We start from the raw sequence: 17,566 nt of genomic DNA on the forward strand, positions 1-17,566 counted from the left end.
CTTGTGGATTTCAACCCTATCCAAATTGGAACTCCAATATGCAAAATACAGGGTATTGCTTCCTCATTCTGAAATGTGCTTAATCCCCTCCGTTGAAGAGAATAATTTGAAAGTCTTATATCTGGGTTGTGTTGTACAGCACTTCAGCACCCTACGATTAAGTTGTCTATGTGAGAGGACAGCAGATCTGCGGTTGACAGAGAGACCTGCTGCAGAGGAAAGATTTGACCGCTGACCAGCTCAAGACAGGATTAACGGGAATGTGACAGAACCAGTGTGGCTTTGAAACAAACTTACAAGAAATTCTCAAAGACAGGAGTTTGAGTGTGTGTGTGTGTGTCTGTGTGTGTGTGTGTGTGTGTGCGCTACAGTGAAGACTGGGTAAGAGTAGACATTTTTGGCAGCTAACAGCACAGAAGGTCTCACACAGCTGAGCCTTCCTAAAGACCTACATTTCTGTGGCCTTTGATCGATCCTAGTTGTTGACTGAGAAAACATCTGAGTACTATAGGAAACAGCTTCCACAGCTGGATCTCACTAAAGTCAGTCGCACCATTGGCCTCCGAGAGGTACTATAAGGTAAGGTAACAACCATTTGACCTCATACCATGTTTTGGCTTTGCTGTGGCCTTTAGGGAAAAGAATAATGCAGAAGGTTCAAAATATGGGGTATCAACAGAAATTCGAAGATCTTCATTCAGTCCGTCTTGAGTTACGGCACAGATATGCTGCTAGAAAAGAGGGTGAGGTTGGGGTGTCTGGTGACTAAGGCAGAAAGGCAGAAAAATAAAGCCAAGACAAGGGTAGACGTGGACTTTGAGGGTGGAAAAAAACTAACCAGAGTGGCCAAAGGAAGTGCTGACTTCATCCCAGTGTAGAAATGCAGTGGCTTTACAACGAGGTTCAGTGTGTCCAAAGTAGTCTGGGGTTTGTGTGTGTGTGTGTGTGTGTGTGTGTGTGTGTGTGTGTGTGTGCGCATTTGTGTGGTTGCTTTTCTGGGATAATGGATGACTAGAAGAACAAATAGCTCATTAGAAAAAGAAAACAAGCAAAATGAAAAGAAACAAACAGCAAAGGGTTTACCTTGCTGAAGTCCACTGTGCTGTTCTCACGGCTCGCTCCGTTGATGCGGCCCTCACTGGGCTTGCTGTTCTCCAGGTTCCCAGGGGCCGATTGCGGGGACGCCAACAACCCTGGCAACAAGGATTGGGGGGGAGGAGGGAAAAGACCAATAAGTGGCTAGGAAAAATTTGCTACAAGTCACTTTGAGTTTTTTTTTCTTCACGACACAACACAGCATTAAACAACCACAGCTCAACTTCAGCTCGACTTCAGCTCAACTTCACAGAGCAACGCAAACTGTTCCAAGCATTGAGAATTACGCCAAGAGCCAGCAAATAACACACACACACACACACACAGCTTTTATACAATCTGTGGCCTGAGGCAGAAAATCTATACACATCCACATCGTTTCCGTTAGCTGGAAAATATTCAGTATGTGGTAGAAGAAAGCTAACCAACCAACCAACCAACCAACAAACAAACAAACAACAACATCCATGGGGACAGTAAGGGGGAAATACCGAGGGGTAAGAAGGAAGCCGGGGCAGATTTGAGCACAGGTGGGTGGGTGTGCTTTCAGTAGTCAGCCCTGCAGTGTACCAGTTCGGGTCTGGCCACTTCAGAAAGGAGGGGAGGAGAGGCGTGAGCATGTGTGAGTTCCATGTGGTGGTGTCTGTTCGCCAGAAATAAACCCTGTTAATAGGATGCACCACTCCGCTTCAACTCACCAAAAAAAAAAAAAAAGAAGGTGGCAAATAGATGGCTTGTCTAACAAGCCGCAAGGTTTATTTAAGGGAGATTACCTCTGCAATCACGAGGAAAGGGGTGAGGGAGTGGAGAGGAGGGGGAATGCATCTTGAGGGAGATTAGAACATGGAGGAGGCTCCGTGATCTTAGACGAATATCTACACATCTAAAGCTCAGTCACAAGAGAGTGTGTGTGTGTGTGTGTGTGTGTGTGTGTGTGTGGGGGGGGGGGGGGCTGTGTGTAAAGTGTATGCCTGTGTGTTTGTGTGAGCATCTGTGTGTGTTTGAGCGTGTGCCTGTGTGAGTGTGTGTGTCTTTGTGTCGGGATGTGGAAAGGGTTCATCATCAGATCTCATTATTATTCCAGACGATTATTTGGCTGCACACGGGCGCCTCTAAATGGTAATAAGCTGGTGAGAGGAGCGTTGACTTGAGAAGCGTTCCTTACTCCACAGGAATAAAAAATGGATTGGTCAGACTCCTGGCCCACTCAGGTCAGCATCTAGCATATGTGATCCTTTCCCAAGGAATTTAAATGCTGCTGAGCCGCATTCATTACAGTGTCAGGGCGGTTCTCTATGATTCATTCCCTGCACCAGCCTCCATCTACGTCTCTCTCCCTCTCTCTCTCAAACACACACACAAGCAAGGACAACACTGCAACGACTCTAAAATCCCGGTTTCAGAATTCATGACTTTATGAGAAAATTATTTTTTTCCACTTCCATCAACTCCGAGCTTTTACAGACACACACACACACACACACACACACACACACACACACACACACCCGATTGCAAAATGCTGCTCTGCAGGGACACCATGACATCACAAGGTTTCTTGCCATCCCAGGTCTCATGTTACGGTGTCAGAGGGGTGCAACACGAGCCTGACTCTCCACAGTTCATCTCAGCTTCCACACGTACAACACACACACACACACACACACACACACACACATCGTTTATTAGCACCCGCCAGTGACCTGTCAAGTGCTGCTGAGAGAGGTAGAACATGGTGCTGAATTCACCTGTTAGATTTACCATGTTAGTGCTGTCTGTGTGTGATTTACCATGTTAGAGTGCTGTGTGTGTGTGTGTGTGTGTGTGTGTGTGTGTCTGTGTACTTGCGTGGTTGCATACGTGTTTGTGCGTGTTCTAACGAATGCGCACGAAGAAAATACACTCACACTCGCACACACACTTAATCTGTAAATGTATACTACCCATTAAAGATGATGTTATCCCACATATAAGTAAACGTGCTCTACTTTTAAAAGTCAGCTGCTCCTGTTAGGGTCCCTGCTGAACGTTAGATCAGAGATATCTGAACATATGATTTGTGACCAGCCTACTTCATAAATCTGGGCTTTAAAAAGGTCGTCTTACCTTACTGCTGCCACCACATAGGGTGTCCGACTGACCTCAGCTCCTAAAAATAAGCGCTCCCTCACCCCCCACGTCCTGATAACCTCTCACCCTTCCCTCCTACCCACAAGCGCTCCATCGTCAAGCAGTTGACAGCAGTCTCTTACTCCATGTCTGGTATGAAGAGAATTCCTCCTCTTCTTCAAGTGTATTTTTAAACTGACAGGTTCTAAATCGGAGTGAAGAAAGTGAGGCACCTTTAGATGCAAGTCTGTGAACCACGTGTCTAATGACAGCCAGGGAAGCACCTCTGAGACAGCAGCACAGTGCATTATAAGCTCACTGAAGTACCTTTGGCTGGCAACGCCAAATCTGGCAGTTTAGTGTTTACGTTAACTACCACACACACACACACACACACACACACACACACACACACACACACACACACACACACACACACACACACACACACACACACACACACACACACACACACACACACACACACACACACACACACAAAAAAGAGGCCCATGCATGACAGTTATGGTGTGCTTTTCAAATAAAACACACACACACAGATACTGTATATGACTACAGACATAAACTTGCAGACACACAAACACATAGCACACGCTTTAGACACGCAAAGCCTAAACCTTACTGTGCTTGTACACACCGAATGTGTGACAAACAGATGGGGAGGGTGAGGTGTTATTATTGGGATGAGGGGTGAAGGGGGTTTAAGGCAGACAGAAGCTCATTGCTGTCATGCAGATGGATTCACTGCTCGTGATATTTGCCTTCTCGAGGAGCCAAGAGCCAGGCCAGGTGGGCGGGGTCCGGCATTAGCCCCTCCTCTCTGAGGGGCGTGCCTGTGTGCGGGGGGAGCTCTTCCGGAACTTCCTGCTCCGCCCTCTCCTCTTTGGGTGGGAAAACCACCACCTGAGGAATCCCCTCCTGATCGCTGGGGCCAACCAGAAGCTGAGGGCCACGCAAGGGAGGGCCATGGGAGCGTGGGGCTGGCGAAGAACCTCGGGGGGTGGGGGGTGTGTGTCTGGGGGTGGCAGTTGGGGTAGCAGTGGGGGTTACAGTGGGGGTGGCGGTGGGGGAGGGGTTTGGGGAGGACGTGGGGCTGGGCAGGAGCTGGTTGAGGAGGAGGGAGGCGCGGGAGACCAGGGAGAAGCGTTTCTCCTTGAGGCGGCGGCAGTGGGAGAGGCTGCAGTGGCTGCTGTGGCTGCCGATGGAGGAGGTGCGCCTCAGCAGAGACAGGCGGGAGGAGGAGAGACCCTCCCCTAGAGACGAGAGGAGAGTGGAGTAGAAAAGAGGAGAAGAGTGGGCAGTAGAAGAGAGAGGAAGAGGAAAGAGGAAGAGGAGATGAGATTAATAGACACAAGAAGAGAAGAGAAGAGAACAGTAATGAAAAGAGGATCAAAGAGGAAAGAAAGGGATGAAAAAGAAGTAAAGGAGAATTCAGGAAAGAGGGATGGAATTGTTGAGGGAAGGAAGGGAAAAAAAGATGAAAATGAAAATGTGCGGTCAACATCATGATGTCACGCATGCAAGGCATGCTGGGAGCATGGAGGAGGAAGGGAGTGGTGAGGTTTGGAGAGGAAGTGCTGGTGAGAAGAATTTCACACCGCTATGTGAAATAGGTAAATTCACACAAACACACACCCACACACACACAATCTGATGAGAAATACAGAAACACACACACACACAACCTGATGACACACATATTGTGCAAACACCCCAACACCAGTGACATAAACCATGCCCAGTACGTCACACAACCTGCACTGAGGCCTGGGCCTTAGTGATGAATGAAGCAATAGATCTTGACCACCCTCTTCAAACAAACTGTTCACGCCTTTCATGGTTGTCTGTTGATAGCAAGCATAAAAAGTAGCGATGCAAATTCTGTTGGCTCACTTCTTCGCTCATGCAAAGAACCAAAGCAGCATCCAACCATGCTTCATTTCACACACTACAGGTGGCTTCATCCAGCCTGCATCTGGCACACTTGCTCTGTGAGACTCACAACTTCACACCGGTGTTATTCTAGTGTGCCAGGCTACGGGCACTTCACACACACACACAAACACGCAGCAAATCTTTTTTTCTTTCGCTAAGCCTTCTTCTGAGGAGAAGAGGGTAAAATCTGAGAAAACAGGCAGGGGAGTGTTCACTGGAAACAGTGCTGTTAAGACAGAGACCACTTTAATTAAAAAAAAAAAAAAAAAAAAAAAACAATCTGGTCTCTTCCAGGAAAAAATGTCAAGGAGGAAAAATGGAAAAGATTGGAAAAATAAGAAAAATAAAAAAGAGAAAAAAAACAGAATGATCTTTACAGGGGTCTCTCTCTACAAAAGAAAAATGAAAAACCAATGACCCCAAAAAAACAGGATAAAAGAGGTTTTTAAAAAGCAAGCAACAAACAAGTGTGGTGCAGGGAGGGAGGAGCATGCTCACCATTCCGTTCAAGCAGGTGGGGGTCGGAGTGTTTCTTGCCTATGTCAGCAAAGGAGCGCACAAGAGGGATGCGGTTGCTCAGCTTCTTCTCACTCTGGTGGTGGTGCCGCTTCAGCATGGCCTCTCGCACCTTCTCACGCAGCGACTCGTCCAGCTGGCCTGACGCCACCATGCTGTCGATCACCATATCTACACACACACACACACACACACACACACAGGATGCAAAAACATATGAGCAAAATGGATTCCCCACATGGGCTTTGACACACACAAACATAAGACAACCACACACACAGACACACACATCTAATCAAGACAACCTCTAATCACATTTACATTTTATGTACATTTAATCATTTAGCAGATGCTTGGGGCATGGAACCATGCTTTTCTTTAATACACTTTATTGATAAGCAACAGTGTAAATTACAGGGGGAGTTTGGGGAGTTGAAGGGGGTCTGACCTTCCTAATTAACACCATCTTAAAGGAAAGTGGATCCGCCTGGAAGGCACACTGGATAGTTTTAAGCTCTACAAAAAGATCAAAGAGGCCACTGAGGAATTTAATGCAAGACCTTGAGGTTCGTGGTTATTACAGGCTGCTCCAGGGCAAGCAACCTTAATACTACGGAGATGGAAAGTCAGGGTTGGAGAGGCGAATCCGGCCCAGGATTTGGAGCCAACCACCTGAATCTGCTAACTAGCACAGTCCAGATGGTGAGGTAAGGGGTAACATTAGAGCTTTGGGTCGTATTCTCCCATTTGCGCGTAAACTTTTTGCATGCCTGCAATTCAGTCACGTTTATTCTCCCTTACGCTCTCAGATCACGCCCACAGCACTTAACTTCAGATTTTAGGCGGGATCATGAAAGAGGTGTCATTTCTTTAAAACAAAACAAAATTGGGTCACACCCTTGTTTATTTTGGCAGTCGGGAAAAAGGGGAAATGTGGAATTTAGCATTAACCTTGTGAATGTCATGAAAATCCATGGAAAACATAAAACCAGACTTAGATTTTGAAAGTGAAAGCAGGGGGAGAACTTTATTACCAATAGCCACCAATGAAACATGTCCATACAAATGTGGATTTGTTTCTATGTATCCCATAAACCCAACAATCAGGTCAATTAACCAAATCACACATTTTGCTAGGGCTATTTATAAAGACGTGCTAGAGATGTTGAGATTAATGATTTAAAAAGTATCGTTGAGGAAAAGGTAAATTAGGAATACGCGTAAATAGTGATTACATAAAGAGATGCCCAGATATGGGGTTTGCTCCACGGAAGCGAGTTACTGCCTTCATACCTCCATAAGCCTAGTGTGCAATGACATGGCAAAAGTGAGTGCCATGATCAGGAACCACACTGTTTCAAATTCATAGGGTGATGTTTAATGATGCAGCATCATTGTCCAGAAGTGTGCTTGTGTTAGCGCCCTAATCTGTAAGCCTGTACCAATCCAATTTCTGAGCCTGCAACAAGTATGCACTGTCAATACCAATGGCACATGGCATGTAGTATGGAGTGAGTAGAGTGCAGTACACAACGCCTGTTTTCAGAGGTGTCCCTGCTCTTCTACACCCGTCTCAACTCAGGCTCAGATCATTGCGGTGTCCTTATGCGGGCTAAGTGCTTAGGTGAGATCACCAAACGCTTTCAGCTAATCAGAGTAATGTTCCTCCCAGCTCTTGACCACCTGTCCTTCTGGGAGCGCTGTGTTAGAGGCAGGCACAGGGTAACCAGGGACACACACAGACTCTCTCACACAGACATACACATACGTAGCCTTGTCATACTGCATCCAAGGTTCAGAAATGTTTCATATGCTGTGCACACATGCAGATACACAATCTGTGTCTGTATGTGGGGAAGCAACAAGTAAATTCATATGGAAAGTTCATGGCTAAATCTCCTTCCCCAAAAGAGAGATAATACGTACACTCTTGTTAAATATGAGAAGTATAAGTTATTTCTCTCTCTCTCTCGGTCACACACACACACACACAGACCTGCGATGTCGTCGATGCTGTTGGCCCTCATGTCCAGCATGACGGTGCCGTTGAGGATGCAGGAGCGCAGCTCAAACAGGCTGTGCAGGGAGAGCGTGGCCACGTACGGCTTACTCCACCTCTCACCGCCATCCTCCACGTCCTCCTCAAACTTCAGCCACCTGCCAGCACATAAACACACATATAAACACAGTGCACATGTGCGCATATATATATATATACATATATATATATACACATATGACACACACACACACACACACACACACACACACACACACACACACACACACACACACACACACACACACACACACACACACACACACACACACACTACCGGGTCACACAGGTGCACAGCATTCCACACAGCTGGAGGACCACCCACCATATCTAATTACAGTGACTCACACACAGACACCCTAATATATTTCTCTTGCTCTCTCACTCTCGCTTGCTCTCTCCCTCACACACACACAAACAGACACACACACACACACACACACACACACACACACACACACACACACACACACACACACACACACACACAGGACACACACACACACAGGACACACACACACACCTGGCTGTCTCCTTCCACTCGTAGGCGTGCCCGTCCCTGAAGGACAGCTCGTCCAGTTCGGTGAAGAGGTCGTGGGGGATGTGCTCTTCATCGTCGTCCTCTGTGCCCAGGATGAACTGCACCCTCTGGGAGGGAGTGTCTGCACACAAGGGAGAGGGCACGGTCAGGGGCACACTGGCTATTTCATGACAAATGTTTCTATCTACCATGCCAAATGGGCTGGCAGTGCGTTCATTAACATTCAAATGGTTATTGTGAGTGGCCAGGCCGTACTGTCTTCAGTCGTATGTATATGTAGAATTAAATGAAACTAAATTGAACTGCTAGAATTCAATTTAAATCCCTCACTCTGGCCTATAGGGGCAGCCACTGGATCGGCACCTGTCTATTTAAATGCTATGATTCAGCACTATTCCCCTCTCGATCACTTTGCACCTCTGATGAGCGTTTGTTGTCTTTGCTGTTTCTCCACAGCAAGAGATCTACCTACCTACCTAGTGTCCATTTCAGCAACAGGTACATTTAAAAAGTGCTTAAAAACTAACCGTTTCATTTATTATCTGTATAATAAGTTAATTTCCTTCAGGCGTATTCTATAGTCATGGTTTTGGTATTTGGTCTTGTTGTTGTCGGAATAAACAGATTCTCTTCACCAGTCGGCTTCATCAAGTTCCTTGCACACTTCATCACTACATCCAGTTAACTCTGGCTAAATCAGCACCAGATCAGTGACGCATCAGCGCCACAGGTAGCTCAAGCTCACTCTCAGTGCCGAATGAGCACCAAATCTGACTACAGGTAGCTTACACTCACTCTCAGTGCCAGATCAGCGCTGAATCTGGGCCGTGTCTTTGTCATAGTCAGTTGCTTCCTCCTGGCTCCAGGAGCACGAAAGGTCATGGGTTCATGACCCAGGGAGAAGACATGTACTGATGAAAATGTACGTCTGCAAGGTACTAGCTTTGAATAACAAACACCTGATTAATGATTAAATGTACAGTACATGTAAGCAAACAGAGAAAACCCCATCTGACAAAATTGTATGTCTGCGGGGTGCTAAAAGTACTAGTTTTGGATAAGAACATCTGCTAAATGATGAAATGCACATGTAACCAAACAAAGCTGATTTTGGACCCCGCGTGGCTCTAATCTCGTGACAACCCAATAACTCTGCACTGATTCTGGGCAGGAACAGCTTTAGTCCCAGCTGCTATCTGGTTTTGGCTGTCCCAATGACTTACTGAACCCCAAAACATGACTGATGGAGATAATTTCCAAACACTGTTAATGACTTAAGAATATAATAATCAAGTGCTTTGTATTAATATATTCCTTGTATGAATCATGTGCTTATGAAAGCAGGAACATGGCTTTTCTGCGTGTGTGTAACTAAGATTATTAGGTGCCACTTAGTCTGCATATGTACAAGAGCATGTTTAGACCAGAAGTGATAAGAAGGGTCGAACTGTGCTTCTTCCGACCTTGCAAAACTTCCATCCTTGCCTCGGACGTGAGAAATCCACCACGTGATTATCCCTGCTGAACGCTCAACTTCTGTCTATATAAACCTTGTGCGATGTGTTTATCATTGCTTCACTTTCAGCCTTGTGCTGGGAGTGAGCCCGATTGCAATTGTTGTCTGTCTAATAAATATACTTATATGCAGCTCCGGAGTCCTGAGGTAACTAGGGTGAATTTTCACCTATCAATGACACGGTGCCCCCCTGTGTCTGTCTCAGCTTATCCATCCCATTTATCTCGTTCTGATTGGAACAGACAGCATCACATCCCTCTGTCCATTTAACCCAGCTCAGCATTCAGTGCCATATCCATCAACCTGGCCCTATGTAAGTGGGGGTTAACCCAGAGGTAATCATTAAGACAGACATTCCCGTCTCTGGACCTCCCTGTTACTGGTCTTATATGGGATTTAAAATAAGGGGGATAACCTAGACTTAAATCATCAAGCCAGAAGTCACTGCAGTTCAATGGTTACTGCAATGCATTCAAAGGCATCCTATGAGGGTGGCAATGTTGTAATTGCTGGAGGGGAACAAGATGGCAAATTTTGAGGCGGAGTTGTGCTGTTGAAACAGGTCAGCAAAACAGGAAGGAAAAAAGAGAAGCCCGGAGACTCGCACGCATGCTACAACAACCCACTACCAGGATCGTCCAATCAATGCGCCTAGTTTTCCACAGCACGCCTCAGAGGGTGAAATGTGCTCAAGAAAAGATCATATGACCACACTAAATCAATTTGGAAATGCCAACACCAACAGGAAGTCCATGGTGCATTATTAAACATATGTGCATTCCTAAACCAACTCATATCCTCATCAATTAAATTGAAGTCATATCCTCTCATACAGTATGCTTCCACCTTGGCTCCACCAACAAATTTCACCACCTCCCTTCCCATAAAAAACACACACACACACACACACACACACACACACAATGAATAAGAATAACCATTTGCAGGACATGACATCTGTAGGAATGCATGAACTGCAATCACCCTATTCCTGACAGCAACCAACCCAACAATGACATTGCTGTTGAAGGCTTGACTATGGCAGTGTTTACGGGTGCTGTAGACCATGTACCAGCACAAGGGTCGTGAAATGTCATTCTCTACGGGATGCGGAAACCGCGGAAACCATGGAAACCGTACCGTAGGTGGGGGACTCGCGTCCGTCCTCGCGTTCGTTCTCCCGCTCCCGACGTTTGCGGTGGTGTTTGTGGCCCCGGTGACGATGCCGCCGCCGTTGGCTCTCTCTGCCCAGGGGGAAGTGCACGCCTACATACACCGCCCTGTGACCTGCAGAGGCAAGAAACACACGTAAGAGTGAATAAAGGAATGGATGAATGGATGAGTGGATGAATTTATGAATGAATGATGGATGGATGGGTGGATGGATGGATACATGGGTGAAAGGATAGACAAATGGATGTATGGTCAGATAGACCGCCAGACAGATTGACAGGTCAGAGGTAGAAAAGAAAAGTGAAAGGTAAACAGGAGAAAAGTGAAAAGGTAAACAGGTGAAAGGTAAACAGACAAACATTGTCTAGATGCCAGACAGTGTGATGTGTAGACAGACAGCTGGACTGAATGGGAGACAAACAGATCAATATAAACTGTGTGAATGTATAGAGGGCTGAGCAAAACAGAGAGAGACACACTGATCAATACATGCTTTATTGATCCCCCAGGACACTGTTGAAGGGACGGTCTTGGTCTAGGTCTTGTACCCACACAGCTGATCAGAGTGCTGACTGAGCATTGCTTTTCCTTGATGAATCCATTCACTGATCTAGCATATCAGTTATATGGTGTTATAGAGGATACTGGACACACCCCATGAATGTCTGGCATGTGTGTTCACGTGTACGTGGTAGCTGGGTTGAGCCACAGAGTGAGAGAGATAGGGAGAGATGTTATATTATAAACTCTACTTCTGTCTACACAGGGGTCAGCACATGCCACACTCTCAAAAGACCTCAACACCTCACGCACACCCTCTCTCTCTCTCTCTCTCCCCCTCCCTCTTGCTTACTCGCTCACTCACACTCACACACACACACACAAATGAATGAATGAATTATTTATGTCCGTCTGAACAACCAATTCCTCAAAGTCTCTGACCTACATTTAGTCAGACTATCTTAGACATGCACACGCACAGCCACACCCCTCATTTGTTTACCAGTTAGACTAGCTTCATGTATGTGGGAGACACTACTGCCCTGCTCACTGATCGACTATGAGAGCGCAAACAGGGAATACACAGACAGCGCAATACACAGACAGATGATAACGAGAGTGTGACCAGTTCAGGCTTGCCCCTGTGAAAAAACGAACCCAGGCCTCTGCCGAATCACAAAGCGGGGCTAGAAGAGAAGGAACATTTTCTTCTACACTGCACAAGATTTGCCTCAATACAGGAAGCCTCGGTCTTTCTCGGTTTGGTGGAGCAGGAATATGAAATTTACAACAAACTTGCTGTCTACCTGTGCGAGTTGGCCTGGGGCGACTGAAATATTGGATTGGCATCCTGTTGGTCTTGTTGGAGTCTACGTGTTTGTCAAAGGCTTTTGAGACTCCACAAGATGAACACGGCATTTTACACAAACAAGAAACGGAATCATACCACCATTGAATTCCACCATCAAAAAGAAAGTGATGAAATCTGATAAGGTGATTAGACATTCCCCTTTGGTTATCTCTGGATATCCAGTATATCGGAACAAGGCCCCCATTTGGCTAGCGCCCCTTCCCTTTTCTCTGAGCATCAAACACCCTCTTCTTGAGATCCTGTAAAACAACATGCTGTAGTGGAAGACTACTCCCTCTCTGACACTCACGCTCTCTCTCAGTCCCACTACCCGCTACGCCTCATACTGGCCCATGGGCCAAGGTGAGCTAGTAGCTTTCAGTGTGAAATGACTGAGCTGATCTCTGCCAGAGGGACAGCAGCACAGCCAGGTTTAAACTACCACATGTACCCCACATGACCGTGACCCTCCCCCGGCAGGAGAGAGTGAGACAGGGAAAGAAAGTATATTTTAAATAGTATTAAAGTTCAAAGCCATAATAGTCAGACCGTGTGTAGTTCAGGCATAGACATACAACCAAAATGGCTTCCCAGTACCAAATCCAGGCTGTTAACATTTGGCAACCAACACTGGCTGCCTAACCTGGCAAAGAAGTGACAAATAAAAACACTGTGGTGTCCTTTTAGATTTAGACACAATGTTCAGCTGTTCTATACTGTACCAACAACTGTACTCTATACAATGGGATTCTGGGCAAGCTCATGGGTGCAAACACAAACCCAGTGGGCTAGCTGTTGAATGTATAGTCTGCGAACCCCTGGAGTGTGAGGAACAACAAAGAGCTCAGAGGTCGGCGGTAACCAGGCCGAAATCTCACCAGGACATGACTGAAGCCATCCACCAGTGCACCGAGGGTCACTGAGGGTGGCCTACGGAGATACAATTCACTAAAACTCAAACTAATAAACTGCCAGTGCACCGTTTTCCCTCCCGAATACAGAGTGTGTTCTGAACAGTGTGGTTGCCAGTAACACTCTCTCCCAGGAATACCACTCGTGTTTGTACTTGCCAAGGATTTCACATGATCCAAGCCCATATCCCCAGCTGCAGCCTCTATCACAGGGCTCAATATTACCCAACTATGAGACTGTGACCACACAGAGGCCCAGAGTCACGTCTCCACACATATATGTATAGGCAAGGCATGTTTGATTATAGCACATTTCAGACACACAGGCAATTCAATGCGTTTTACACAAATAAAAGAAAGGGCTTAAGAGTTAAAAACAATAAAAGATGAAAATATGAATACAAATTTATATAATTAAAAGAAAGAACAAAGTACATAAAAGTAGCAACTAAAAGAGAAAAATATAATTAAAAAAGGTAAGTAATACAATAACAAGTAAAGTGAAGTAAGAATAGAGTGCAAGTCTTAGAGCTCAATCATGCTTGATTACTCTGTGTATGAAACGTGATCTATAAATAAACATGCCTTGCCTTTAAGGTGATACAATTTTGAATCATTTGAAATTTAAGTGATATTGCACAGGGGTGTACTCATATACTGTACATATTATTATCAGCCTCTATTAACTGGTGAGGGTAAACACGCAGCAGAGAGGACAAAGAGAAGGTGAAAGAGAGAAACACTAACAATACGGAGAACAAAACACAGGAAACTCGTTTGCTTTGAAAGAGACGCACACACTCTACGCTGGGGAGCAGGTGCAGAGAATGAGAGAAAGGGAGGGTGAGAATGAATGACAGGGGTGAGACAGAAAAGAGTGGGTGAGTGAGAGTGTGATAGTGTGAGAATGATAAAGGCAAAATAGAGTGAGAGTGAGGGTGTGAGAAAGAGACAGATTACACTTTTGCTATTTACAACTGGCATTAAAATGAGTCTCCAGTGTCCACTCTAAGATCTGATTGACATCCGATCACCGTGTCCAGCTCACGCCACATCCTCCTTTCATTTGCACGGGTCCAAAACAACAATTTAAAAAAAGATAGAAGACAAGAAGAAGCTTTTCGGTCGTGCAAATGTTCTGTATATCTGCTCCCATAGTTGTATGTGGATAGACAACGCAAATTTCATTAACACCTGTGTTCAGTGGGGACACAATGCATCCCTGACTAGGTTCTTCAGATACCCCCACCCACACTAACACCCCACTAATACCTCAGGACCACAACAGAAAGGCAACTGAAATTAGGACAAACCAAATTGCAAAAACAATTAAGCAAAACTACATGAGCCATTGGAAAACACAAACAAAAACACTAAGTAAAATGCAATTATATTTGGTCCCAGACAGAAATGATACTTCAGCACCATATTTGACCCAAATCAGAGACAAAAATCTGAGAACCACGTTGACGAAGCACAGAGTCAGTGAGCACAGCCTGGCCATAGAGGTGGATAGGCACAGACAAACTTGGCTGCCCGAGGAAAACAGACTGTGCCCCCACTGCGGGCAAGGAACAGTGGAAGCAGAGCTGCAAATATGAGGACATTAGGCAAACCTATTTTTAAAAGATTGGCAAGGTCCTCCCTTAGTTCCCATTAGCGAGCAATGAGGAGAGGCTTTCATACCTCCCTGGAGAAATGTCTTGTCCTCACTGCACAATATGTGACTTCCTGCCATAAATGGAGGGACAGCAGATAGTCACATCATTTACATGTGCTGCTGTTGTTAATATCCTGCTTTCTTTCATTATTTTCTTGTTTCCACTTCTGCCTTTCCCTTCTAATGTATCTTGTGTATCCCGTGTACACCCCCAAACCCAAATGCTTTGGCAATACTGTAGAACAGTAGAGAGAGAGACAGAGAGACAGACAGAGCACAAGCTAGTCTTTGGCTGGATGTAATTACTGTCTGGATATTATTACTGTAATAAACAGAGAGTGGGTTTCTAATCCAAACTAACGCTGTTACTTGGGGGAGCGGGGAGGAGAGGAGAGGGGAGGGGATGTAGACACCAGATCATATGGAGCCAGAAATGATTATATCTGGAGCCCAGGGTAATATAACGTGTGCTTCCTGTAGGTAAGTGTGTGTGTGTGTGTGTGTGTATACATACAAGTACTATGGCCTCTATGCAAATGTGTGTGTGTGTGCGCACATGACGGAAACCCACTAGTGCACACTACACCAGGTGTTCAGCCGTGGTCTCTCCTTGGCTCTACCAGATGGAATCAATGCTTAGTTTAAATATCAGGAATGCTACCATTCCCAAACAGAAGCCAATCCGGGAATGTAGGTCAGGCTTTTCCAGGACATTCCCTCACCCTGTGTGTGTGTATCTTTCTAGGCATTTTAGTGTGGGCACATTTGGCATAGGACACCCCTTTCCCCACAACACAGCTGAACAGCCTGTTAAAATTCTGAGTGCTTGTATGTGAGTGTGTGGGTGTGAGTGTGAGTGCATGTGCGTGTGTGTGTGTGTGTGCGTGTGTAAGTAAGTTTACACTTTCCTGTGTGTACTATGGGCTATGCTAACCTATAAAATGCCGACTTCCAGTACTGTGGCCACTAGTGAAAGCTAGTCATGTGCTGGAATCACTTAGTGAGTCACAAGAGTGAGTCTGAGGTGAGTGAGTGAGTCTGAGGTGAGTGAGTGAGTGAGTGAGTGAGTGAGTCTGAGGTGAGTGAGTGAGTGAGTGAGTCTGAGGTGAGTGAGTGAGTGAGTCTGAGGTGAGTGAGTGAGTGAGTGAGTCTGAGGTGAGTGAGTGAGTGAGTCTGAGGTGAGTGAGTGAGTGAGTGAGTCTGAGGTGAGTGAGTGAGTGAGTCTGAGGTGAGTGAGTGAGTGAGTCTGAGGTGAGTGAGTGAGTGAGTCTGAGGTGAGTGAGTGAGTGAGTGAGTCTGAGGTGAGTGAGTGAGTGAGTCTGAGGTGAGTGAGTGAGTGAGTCTGAGGTGAGTGAGTGAGTCTGAGGTGAGTGAGTGAGTGAGTGAGTCTGAGGTGAGTGAGTGAGTGAGTCTGAGGTGAGTGAGTGAGTGAGTCTGAGGTGAGTGAGTGAGTGAGTGAGTGAGTGAGTGAGTGAGTGAGTGAGTGAGTGAGTGAGTGAGTGAGTGTGTGTGTCTGTGGGGGGGTGGGGGGGGGTAATGCATGTGACAGCATGTCTGAGTGACTGTGTGGTGTTTGCAAGTGCAGAATGCATTTTTGTATGTATGTGTGTGTGTGTGTGTGTGTGTGTGTGGAAGTGGTGTTTAAGACTGCGTGTCTAGGGGTATGTCTGCATGTTTGTGCCTACACTGGTATATGCAGGAGTCTGTGAGTAATACAAAAGAAGGGAATGGTATTAATTAGTGTGTCCTCTCAGAATACACAGTTTAATGCATAAAAAACTAAGACCAGATGGTACAAGAGGGTGAGAGAGAGAGAGAGAGAGAGTGAAAGTCAGTGAAACAGATAGGAAAAAGAAGGAGTGAGAAATGGGAGAGTGAGAGTGAGAGAAAACAAACCACAGAGAGCAACTGACAATAAAAGCGAGAGAGGGGTGAAAAGAAAGAGTGAAGCGGAGTGATGCTCTGCAAGGAGACGGAAAGACTTACTCTCCAGCTCCTCCTTCTCAAAGTTTGTGTGGATGGTGGAGTTGGTCTTCCCCTGGTCAACCACAGCCTCCTCATCGTTACCCTGCAAAAAGATAACAAGGGGGAACTCAGAACTTCATAGGAGGAAATTGGAACAAACTTCACAGGTGGAACTTGGGTTCAGATTAAAATGGGACATAATGTTGTTTAAATCCTTATCTAGTTACCTAGAGAAAAGGTTCTCGTTTAAAGACTATAAACACACAATTCTCACGCCAAGTCAGCCTTGAAACTTGGCAACTGCAACTGGGCCTCCACAAACGGCAAGCGATGTGACTGTCGAATGTGACGATAGAATTCTAGACTTGAAATGATGGAAGATCAGACACAGATCAGACTCGATGTAGCACTACTGCACAGCAGTCTGCTGAGATTCGCAGTCTAAGAAGCAAGCGTGTTGCAAAAGTTGCAATGCACCATCTGTTGCTTAAACTAGGCATGCAAAAGCCTTGCAAACACCACCAACAGCCCAGTTGGCACTGATAGCAGCTTGCCAACACACTAACTGGTGTCTTTTGGCAGTATAGCTGACGATGTCATGTTGTGAAAGCTTTTCTTCTTGTAGTTCTTCCACAGAACTACATAGGGCATGTCCTGGCTATTGGGAAAGACACAGGTGTTTATCTGTCGTTCACATGACCATCTGCTATGAAA

General features: G+C 45.9%; 1 protein-coding gene across 4 annotated transcripts in view; it reads right to left on the reverse strand.

The window, feature by feature from the left end:
* slc4a7 (solute carrier family 4 member 7) overlaps nt 1–17,566 on the reverse strand; it is a 59,731-nt gene that overhangs the window by 25,535 nt on the left and 16,630 nt on the right. For all 4 annotated transcript variants that reach the window (XM_031575950.2, XM_031575948.2, XM_031575949.2 and 1 more), the window contains exons 2-7: nt 16,874–16,955; nt 10,933–11,079; nt 8,259–8,397; nt 7,673–7,833; nt 5,659–5,847; nt 1,084–1,193 (exon numbers count right to left, since the gene is read on the reverse strand). In XM_031575950.2, coding sequence (XP_031431810.1) covers nt 1,084–1,193; nt 5,659–5,847; nt 7,673–7,833; nt 8,259–8,397; nt 10,933–11,079; nt 16,874–16,955 — 828 coding nt within the window. The remainder of the gene's footprint in view (nt 1–1,083; nt 1,194–5,658; nt 5,848–7,672; nt 7,834–8,258; nt 8,398–10,932; nt 11,080–16,873; nt 16,956–17,566) is intronic.

Source organism: Clupea harengus, chromosome 11 (assembly GCF_900700415.2).
Source record: "Clupea harengus chromosome 11, Ch_v2.0.2, whole genome shotgun sequence".
Classification (NCBI taxonomy): domain Eukaryota; kingdom Metazoa; phylum Chordata; class Actinopteri; order Clupeiformes; family Clupeidae; genus Clupea; species Clupea harengus.